This window comes from Trichechus manatus, unplaced genomic scaffold (genome assembly GCF_000243295.1).
Source record: "Trichechus manatus latirostris isolate Lorelei unplaced genomic scaffold, TriManLat1.0 scaffold00019, whole genome shotgun sequence".
Lineage (NCBI taxonomy): Eukaryota > Metazoa > Chordata > Mammalia > Sirenia > Trichechidae > Trichechus > Trichechus manatus.
In genome coordinates this window covers 11080616-11091499 of record NW_004443955.1, presented here as the reverse complement: position 1 = coordinate 11091499, position 10884 = coordinate 11080616, and the positions used below count along the sequence as shown (strand labels likewise).

The 10884-nt window shown below is 37.0% G+C and overlaps 1 protein-coding gene across 1 annotated transcript in view; it reads right to left on the bottom strand.

The window, feature by feature from the left end:
* Nucleotides 1-10884, bottom strand: part of TARS3 (threonyl-tRNA synthetase 3) — a 102489-nt gene that overhangs the window by 31631 nt on the left and 59974 nt on the right. Inside the window, exons 15-16 of the mRNA XM_004372640.3 lie at nucleotides 10317-10394; nucleotides 10133-10233 (exon numbers count right to left, since the gene is read on the bottom strand). Coding sequence (XP_004372697.1) covers nucleotides 10133-10233; nucleotides 10317-10394 — 179 coding nt within the window. The remainder of the gene's footprint in view (nucleotides 1-10132; nucleotides 10234-10316; nucleotides 10395-10884) is intronic.

Here is a 10884-nt window from a genome sequence, read left to right as displayed (position 1 = left end):
GTGCTGTCACAGTACAGGGAGAGCAATTAGGGTCACATAACAATGTATGTATAAATTTTTGTATGAGAGACTAACTTGAATTGTAAACTTTCACTTAAAGTATAACAAAATGAAAAAGGAGAAATATTGTATGAGACCACTATAAAAATTCATGAAAAAATTTACACACAAATAGAAACAATCTTTGATGGTTACAAGGGAGGGGAGGGGAGGGAATGGAAAAACACTAAATAGACAGTATATAAGTGGTAACTTTGCTGAAGGGTGACAGTACACAATACTGGGCAGCCAGGAGAATTTGTACAAGCAAGGTCATGGAAGCTCCATAGACACATCCAAACTCCCTGAGGGACCAAATTGCCGGGCTGAGGGCTGTGGGAACCATGGTCTTGGGGAACATCTATCTTAATTGGCATAACGTAGTTTATAAAGAAAATGTTCTACATTCTACTTTGATGAGTAGCGTCTGGGGTCTTAAATACCTGTGTGCAGCCACGTAAGATACTCCACTGGTCTCATTCCTTAAAGGGAGAACGAAGAAAACTAAAGATGCAAGTGAAAGATTAGTCGGAAGTACTAATGGACAACAACTACCACAGCCTCCACCAGACTGAGTCCAGTACAACTAGATGGTGCCCAAGGTCATAGTTTGAATTATGGCCCCCAAAAATGTGTGTATCAATTTGGCTGGGCCACGATTCCCAGAATTGTGTGGTCGTCCTCCATTTTGTGATTGTAATTTTATGTTAAAGAGGATTAGGGTGAGATTGTAACACCACCCTTACCCAGGTCACATCCCTGATCCAATGTAAAGGGAGCTTCCCTAGGGTGTGGCCTGCATCACCTTTTACCTTACAAGAGATAAAAGGAAAGGGAAGCAAGCAGAGAATTCAGGACCTCATACCACCAAGAAAGCAGTGCCAGGAGCACAGCATGTCCTTTGGACCTGGGGTCGCTGCATGGAGAAGCTACTAGTCTGGGGGAAAACTGATGAGAAGGCCGACAAAGAGAGAAAGCCTTTCCCTGGAGCTGACGCCCTGAATTTGGATGCTTAGCCTACTTTACTCTGAAAAAATAAATTTTTCTTTGTTAAAGCCATCCACTTGTGGTATTTCTGTTGTAGCAGCACTAGATGACTAAGACACCCGGCTACCACCACTGACTTCTCTGACAGGGATCACAACAGAGGGTCCCGGATAAAGCTGGAGAAAAATGTAGAACAAAATTCTGACTCACAAAAAACACCAGACTTACTGGTCTGAAGAGACTACAGAAACCCTGAGAGTATGGCCCCTGGACACTCTTTTAGCTCAGTAATGAAGACACTCCTGAGGTTCCCCCTTCAGCCAAAGATTAGACAGACCCATAAAACAAAACGAGACTACAGGGGCACACCAGCCCAGGGGTAGGGACTAGAAGGCAGGAGGGGACAGGAAAGGTGGTAATAGGGAACCCAAGGTCAAGAAGGGAGTGTTGACATGTCGTGGGGTTGCTAACCAATGTCATAAAACGACACTTGTACTAAGTGTAATGAGAAGCTAGCTAGTTTGTTCTGTAAACCTTCATCTAAAGTACAATTAAAAAAAAGCTTTGAGAACTGAACTATGGGACCTGACTGTTGTGTGGCACACACAGAACAGATCTGAATATCACTACAAAGACTTTGAAAATTAAATTCACATTGGAACCATAGCCCACAAATGGTAGCTTGGAAATTATGGCCTGACTCTATCCAAGCAGACTGACTGATAATACAAATAAAAAAAAAAAAAATCAACAATCTCCTTAGGATTTAAACAAGACTAGCACCTTTTAACATTCAAAATGTCCAGGATACAATCAAAAATTACCTGGCATATCAGTCATCATTTATCATTGAACAAATGTCTGATTCAAAAGCTAGGTCAGGGGCAAATGTTATCTTATATATATATTTACCAAAAAAAAAAAAAAGGTGGGTGTCTTAGTTATCTAGTGTTGCTACAACAGTAATACCACAAGTGGATGGGTTGTAACAAACAGAAATTTATTCTCTCACAGTTTAGGAGGCTAGAAGTCTGAATTCAGGGCGCCAGCTCCAGGGGAAGGCTTTCTCTCTCTGTGAGCTCTGGAGGAAGGTCCTCGTCATCAATCTTCCCCTGGTCTAGGAGCCCAGGTCCAAAGTATGCTCTCCACCCCTGGCTCTTCTTCCTTGGTGGTATGAAGTCCATTTCCTCTCTGCTCCATTCACTCTTTTATATCTCAAAAGAGACTGACTCAACATACAACTAGATTTTGTCCTACCTTATTAACATAACTGCCTCTAATCCTGCCTCGTTTACATCACAGAAGTAGGATTTACAATACATAGGAAAATCACTTCAGATCACAAAATGGTGGACAACCACACAATACTGGGAATCATGGTCTAGCCAAGTTGACACACATTTTGGGGGGAAACAATTCAATCCATAACATTGGGTCAGCGAAAATACAAGATGAGCCTGGGGCATCTGGTAGTGTCAATGAGCGAAGAACTGCTTTAAAAAAAAAAAAAAGAAAGAAAGAGAGAAAAAAGGATGCAGCATGTCAAAGGGACATAGGGGCCAACATAAAATAGCTTCCAATGGCAAAGGCTTGAATAATTTGAGCAACAAAATTAAAAAAAAAATTATTATAACCAAAAGTATAAAATAAACATTCACGAGTCCATGCTGATATAAATCAATGACTGAATAAATAAATAAATGGAGGAAGAGGGTCAAATCTGTCTTAGAAAAGAATTACAAAAAATATATGTAGTTACTCCCCTATCCACTAGGTGAATTCTAAGTGTAAGCTGGACTTAATGACTTGCTTCCAAAAAACAGAGTACAGAAAAGGAAAAATAGTATCCCTACACTGGGGAAACCTTATCTTAACCAAGTGATCAGGGCTTAATACCACCAGAGATAACTCATACTAATATCATGTACATCCTTACATGATGTGATGAGGACACTTCACCTCAGTGGTATTCTTTCCAGAAACATATAAACCTAGTCTGATCAGGAGAAAAACATCAGACAAACCCAAATTGAGGGACATTCTACAAAATTCCTGACCAGTACTCTTGAAAACTATCACATTGATGAAAAACAGGAAAGACTGAGGAACTCTCAAATACCAAAGGAGACTAAGAGAACAAGGGGATTAAATGTAATGTGGGATTTTAAATTGGATCCTGGAATAGTCAAAGGGCATTAGTTGAAAAATTGATAAAATCAAAATAAAGCCTGCAGTTCAATTAATAATATTGCATCAGTGTTACTTTCTTGGTTTTGACAAATGTACCACGGTTATGTAAGATGCTAACATTAGGGGAAATTGGATAAAGGGCATAAGGGAACTCTCAGTACTATCTCTGCAACTTTTCTATAAATCTAAAATTATTCCAAAATTATAGGCTCATTTAGGGAAAAAAGTAAATCATCTAAACATACCAATTAAAAGAGATTGTTAGAATGGATTAAAAAAAATAATACGACCCAAAGGCTACCATGTGTGGGACACCATGAATCAGAATAGACTAGATGGCAACGGATTTTTGGTTTTTTATTTGTAGGACATTATTAATTTATATATGCATTTATATATGCATTGCTTCATTAGCTAAAACAAGAAAATGTTACTCTTTTAATTTCAACTATTAAAGACTCTTTTTGGAAAAAAAAAAAATAAGATCCACCATATGCTGTCTAGATGAAACCATAATGACACAGATTAAGGGTTGAACAATGGGAAAAGGTGTCCTGTGCAAACACCAAAAGAAAGTCGGAGTAGCTATATTAGTATTAGGCAAAGTAGACTTCAGAGAAAGAAAAATTATCAGGATTAAAGAGAGACATTACATAATGATAAACAGATCAGTTCATTAAGAAGATATAAAAATTTTAAATGTGATACATCTAACAACAGAGCTTCAAAATACATGAAGGAAAACTGATAGAACTGAAAGGAGAAATTGACAAATCCACAGTTATAGTCAGAGGACCTCAACATTCCTTTCTCAGTCATCAGTAGGAAAAGCGGAGAAAATCAGCAAAGATACAGAACTGAACCACACTATCAACCAACAAGATCCAACTGAATTTTATGAAAGACTATATCTAACAATAACAGAACATTCAAGTGTATGTATATGGAACATTCAAACCTTAACACATTTAAAAGAACTGAAATCATAGAAAATGTTTTCTGACAATAATAAAATTAAATGAGAAATCAGTAACAGAAAGATAACTGGTAAATCATTAAACACTTGCATATTAACATATTTCAAAACAACCCATGAGTCAAAGCGCAAGTCTTAAGAGAAATTAGAATATATTCTGAATTGAATTAAAATTAAAATACAACATATCAAAAGTTGTAGAATGCATCTAAAGCACTTCTTAGAGGAAAATTTACAGCATGAAATCAGGGGTCAGTAAACTCTGGTTTATGGGCCATTTCTAGTCCACGACCTGTTTTTGTAAATAAAGTTTTATTGGAATACAGCCATGCCCATTTGTTTATGTATTGTCTATGACTACTTTCCTCCTACAAGTATTTGCAACAAAGGCTGTATGGCCCACAAAGCCTAAAATATTACTAACTTGTCCCTTTACATAATATAAACCTCTGCATTTAATTATTATATTAGAAAAGAAGAAAGTTCTCAAATCAACAATCCATGTTTCCACCTTAAGAAACCAGAAAAATGAAATCAAAATCAAAATAAACCCAAAGCAAGGAGAAGGGAAAAATCATAAAGAGTAGAAAATCAATGAAATCGAAAACAGAAAAACAATGGAGAAAACCAACGAAATTAAAAGTTAGTTAGTTGAAAAGATCAATAAAATTGATCATCTCTAGCCAGACTGACAAAGAAAAAAAGATAAAAGACACGTATTACCAGTATAATGAATGAAAGAGAAGACGTCACTAAAGGCCTCATAGAAATTTAAAAAAATAATATGGTAATATTACAAACAACTCTATGCATATAAATCCAACAACTTAGATGAAATGGATCAAGTCCTTGAAAATCATGAACTACCTAAACTCAACCAAGAAGAAACAGAGGACATGACTAGTCCTCTAGCCATTAACTCATGGTTAAAAACCTCCCTAAAAGGAAACCTCCAGGTCTGCATGATTTCACTGACAAACTTGACCAAACATTTGAAAAAGAAATAATACCAATTCCACCTAATTTCTTCTAGAAAACAGACCAGGATGGACCACTTCCCAACTCATTTTATGAGGCCAGCATTACCCAGACACTAAAAGTAGTCAAAGAAAGTACAAAAAAGGAAAACTACAAACCAGTATCCTACATGAACATAAATGCAAAAGTTCTCAACAAAAGATTAAGATGAGATCAAATCCAGCAATCCACAAAAACAATGATACACCACAACCAAGTGGGATTTATCATTGCAATGCAAGGCTGGCTCAATATTTAAAATCAGTGCAATCCACCATACTAACAGGCTAAAGAAGAAATATCATATACTGATATCAATTAATGAAGAAAAAGCATTTGAGAAAATTCAATACCAACTCGTGATAAAAACTCTCAGAAAACTAGGAATAGAGGGGAATTTCCTCAACATGATAAAGAGCATCTACAAATGACCTACAGCTAACATACTTGATGGTGAAACATGTTGCAGTGGAACAAACCACACATTTACTTATGTTTTTTAAAAAGAGTTTTATTATGGTGAAAAATCATTTTATAAAATGGAAAACAGTGTCAGAATAATCAGAAGAAAGTACTTCGGGGAGCTGTTCACTTGCAAAGACTTAGAAACAGAAGGATACAACTAAAACGTTTGTGATTGGTTGACATTTACAGAGCTTAGAGAGGATGTTAGAACAAGGTTATGGAAAAGGAATCCGGTTTTGTAAGGACTCGGGCACAGGTTAGAAAAACATGTTTTTAGAGGGAGTGAAGGGGGCATTTTCTGAGAATTAGCTGACTACTAACGTCACATGTTTAACACCTGCAATAATCTTCTCTTTACACTGGCCATTTCTAACCACAAGCTCATCTTCTTAGAACTTTTGGACAAGTAGAATAGGGTGGGCAAAACCACATATTTTCTGTAGAAACTGCTTGCATCTAGGTCAGCGGTAGAGTGGAAAATTTTACAGAAGTGTCAGGCTGCATTATACGGCAGAAGCTTTATTTAGAAATTTTAAATGGAGTCTCTTAGGACAAGGAGAGATTTGGCCTAGACCTTAGCCAGAAATTTCAGTCCTGTTAAGAAATCTCAGTTTTGGAATGGCTCTTTCTCAAATACTAAATGCTTTCCTCCTAAGATTGAGAACAAGGCAAGTGTATCTGCTCTCATGCTTCTTATTCAACACAGTACTGGAAGTTCTAGCCAGTTCAATAATGCAAAAGAAGGAAATAAAAGGTATACTGATCAGAAAGGAAGGATTAAACTGTCCCTAATGGAGGTGGCATGATTGTCTACATAGAAAATTCCAAGGTATCTAAAAAAAAAAAAAATCTTCTAGAACTCATAAGTGAGCTCAGCAAGTTTCAGGATACAAGATGAATATACAAAAATCAGTTCTATTTCCTTATACTAATAATGAACATGTGGATACCAAAATTAAGAATACAATACCATTTACAATTATTCCAAAAATATGAAATACTTAAATGTAAATCTAACAAAATGTGTACAGGACTTGCATGCTGAAAAATACAGAAACTGATGAAAGAAATCAAAGCAGGTCTAAATGAGTGGAGAGACATGCCGTGCTCATGGATTAGAAGACTCTATATAATTAGGATGTCAATTCTACTCAAACTGACCTGTAGATTTAAAACAATTTAAATAAAAATCCTAGTAGCATTTTTCTGTAGATATATTAAAAGCAACGGCAAACATTTTGAAAGCCAAAACATCTTGGAAAAAAAAAAAGTTGGAGGATTCACACTACCCAATTTTAAGACTTAATATAAAGCTACAGTAATCAAGACAGTGTGCTACTGACAAAGGGATAAATACATAGATCAATGGAACAGAACTGAAAATCCAAAAATAGACTCACACAAATATGTCCAATTGATTTTTTACAAAAGTACAAGTCAATGGAGACAGGATGGACGTTTCAACAAATGATGTTGGAAAAACTGAACAGCTAGATAAAAAAAATGAACCCTGAACTAAACTCCACATCTTACACAAAAGTCAACTCAAAATGGATTTTAGATGCACATGTAAAACTTAAACTTTTGAGATAGAAAACTTTTGAGATAAAACATAGGAGAAAATCCTCATACCTGAGTTTAGCAGAGATTTTAAAGATATAACACCAAAAGCATGGTCCATACAAAGAAAAGATACATATAACTTAGACTTCATTGAAATTAAAAACTCAAGATGAAAGGGAAAGTGAAAACACTGTTTAAAATGAAACAACAAGCTACATATTGGGAGAAAATATTTGCAAATCACATATCAATCAACAAGTTTTTATCTAGAATACATAAATAATCATCAAAACTCAACAATAAGCAAACAAACAAGCCAATTAAAAAATGGGCAAGAACTTGAGAAGACACTTAACAAAAGAGGATATATGAATGATAAATAAGCACACGATGTTAACATCATTAGCCATTAGAGAAATACAAAATCAAACAACAATGTGATACTACTATACAACTATTAGAATGGCTTAAGAAAAAAGAAACAAAATCTGAAAATAGCAAGTGTTGACAATGATGTAGAACACCTGAAAGTCATACACTGCTGGTGAGAATGCAAAGTAGTACAGCCATTCTGGAAAAGTTTGGCAGTTTCTTATGAATTTAGACATACATTTACCATATGACCCAACAATCCCACTCCCAGGTCTTTACCCCAGAGAAACGAAAACATATTCACACAAAAACCTATACATGCATGTTTATAGCAGCTCTATTCATAATCACCAAAAAGTGGAAACAACCCAAACGTCCTTAAATGAGTGATTGGAAAAACACATCAAGGTACATCCATACAATGGTACGTTGTTGTTTTGTGTGTCGTAGGGGTGACTCGGACTCATAGCATCAGTGTTGACAGAGCAGAACTGCCCCATAGGGTTTCCTAGGCTGTAATCTTTATGGAGGGCCCTGGTGGCGCAGTGGTTAAGAGCTTGGCTGCTAACCAAAAGGTCAGCAGTTAGAATCCACCAGCCGCTCCTCGGAAACCCTATGGGGTAGTTCTACTCTACCCTACAGGGTCACTATGAGTCTGAATCGATTCAACGGCAACGGGTTTAGTTTGGTTTGAAATCTTTATGGGAGCAGATCACCAGGTCTTTTCTCCTGTGGAGGGGCTGGTGGGTTCAAACCGCTGACCTCAGCAGCCAACCACTTTAACCATTGCACCACTAGGGCTCCATATACAATGGCATAGCAGTCAGCAATAAAAAAGAACAAACTATTTATAACCCACCAAAACATGGATGAATCTCCAAGGCATTATGCTGAGTGAAAGAAACCAGTCTGAAAAGATTGCATACTGTATGGTTCTACCCATGTGACATTCTGGAAAAGGCAAAACTATAGTGATAGAGAATATATTAGTGGTTGCCAGGGGACAGGAGTGGGAGGAGGGTGTAACTAGAAAGGAGACACACAAGGAAGATTTTTGTAATGATGGAATCATAATTGAGGTGGTGGTTACATCTCTGCATACCTGTGTTAAAACTCATAGAACTGTATACATAAACACACACACACAATTTTATGTTAAGAAATTAAAAAAAAAAAATTACTGGGCTAGGGCTGTGGGGACCATGGTCTCGGGGAACATGTAGCTCAATTGGCATAACATAGTTTATAAAGAAAATGTTCTACGTTCTACTTTGGTGAGTAGCACCTGGGGTCTTAAAAGCCTGTCAGCAGCCATCTAAGATACTTCACTGGTCTCACCACTTAAAGGGAGAATGAAGAAAACAAGACACAAAGGAAAGATTAGTCCAAAGGACTAATGGACCACATCTACCATGGCCTCCACCAGACTAAGTCCAGTACTACTAGATGGTGCCTGGCTACCACCACTGACTGCTCTGACAGGGATCACAATAGAGGGTCCCAGACAGAGCTGGAGGAAAATGTAGAACAAAATTCTAATTCACAAAAAAAGACCAGACTTACTGTACTGACAGAGACTGGAGAAACTCCAAGAGTATGGCCCCTGCACACCCTTTTAGCTCAGTAATGAAGTCACCCCAGAAGTTTACCTTTTAGCCAAAGATTAGACAGGCTCATAAAACAGAATGAGACTAAAGGGGCACACCAGCCCAGGGGCAAGGACTGGAAGGCAGGAGGGGACAGGAAAGCTGGTAATAAGAGAACCCAAGGTCGAGAAGGGAGAGTGTTGACATGTCGTGGGGTTGTTAACCACTGTCATAAAACAATATGTCTACTAACTGTTTAGTGAGAAGCTAGTTTGTTCTGTAAACCTTCATCTAAAGTACAGTTTTTAAAAAAAGAAATTAAAAAAAAAAAAGTTGTTGGTTTACAATGACGAAATTGCCTTTTTTCCCTGGCCAGTGAAATTGCCTTTTTCCCTAACAAATACCTCATCCTCAAGACACAGATTCAATGTTAGATCTTTGTGAAGTCTCCCGCACCACATCAGGGAGAGTCAGCAGATTGGCTTACTACTGTTCATGGTACTTTGTTCATATCTCTATTCTTATGCTTACTGATCTTTCTTCTCCCATTAGACCATGACCTCAGAAAATTCAAACTGATCCCCAACTAGGTTACAACAGGTTAACAAATGTATATCGAGTATATAGCACATAAGGAGCCTGGATGGTGCAAGTGGTTTGCAATCAGCTGCTAATCGAAACGTTAGTGGTTCAAACCCACCCAGTGGCTCCACAGAAGAAAGGTCTGGTGAACTGTTTCCATAAAGATTACAACCAAGAAAACCCTATGGAGCAGTTCTACTCTGTAACACATGGGGTCTCATGAGTAGGGGGCCAACTTGATGGCAGTTAACAACAACAATATAATAAACATTCATCAAGTGTTTATTTGTATTGCTAATGTTCAAATGACAAATAATTAGGATATTAATACTACATTACTTATTAAATTACTCACCTAACATATGTAAGATTAAATCTAATAGGTAGTTGGAAATCCAGCTGAATTGTAGCACATTGATGGTACCTGCCAATGGCATCCTTGATTTTTATATCAATCTGTAAATTAAATAATGTTTGCTTAGGGACCGTTTTTATTTTTCTTTAAAATTTCACTCTGTTTGAAGCATATAGCTACTCACTTTAGGGCCATAAAATGCTCCATCTCCTGGATTCATCTTCCACGGTTTTCCAAATTCCATCAAACTATTCTGCAGTTGCTATTTTTTTTTTTTTTTAAAAAAAAAAAGAAGAGAACATTTAGAACTTCCACGTCATGGTACATTTTAACTTTTTTTTGTAATAGACATACAGGATACAAAAGTAAGTTATTATGAATCTTAATTGCATTCTATTTTAGTTCAACATATTTACTGAGCATCTTTTACATTCAATAAACTTTACTGAAAAAGGACTACATAGAGATGATTAAGATGGGTACTTGCTCTCAAGAAATATACACATTTTAATTGGAAGAGATATCATTTACTAAATTGTTCCAGGAATTCCAAGTAAGCATTTAAGGAGGGGATGCTTCTTCCCTCCCTCCTTCCAGTGCAGGCCCCTCTACCCCATGTCTCCCAGCTTGTCCCACCTGTAGGTGGAGCCTCCACACACGAAAAGGCATGAAGGCCTTGATCTTGTTCCCTCCTCCACTCTGTGCTTAGCTGGGTAAGAAGACCAAGGGGCTCTCTTCCAGACTCAGTGGTC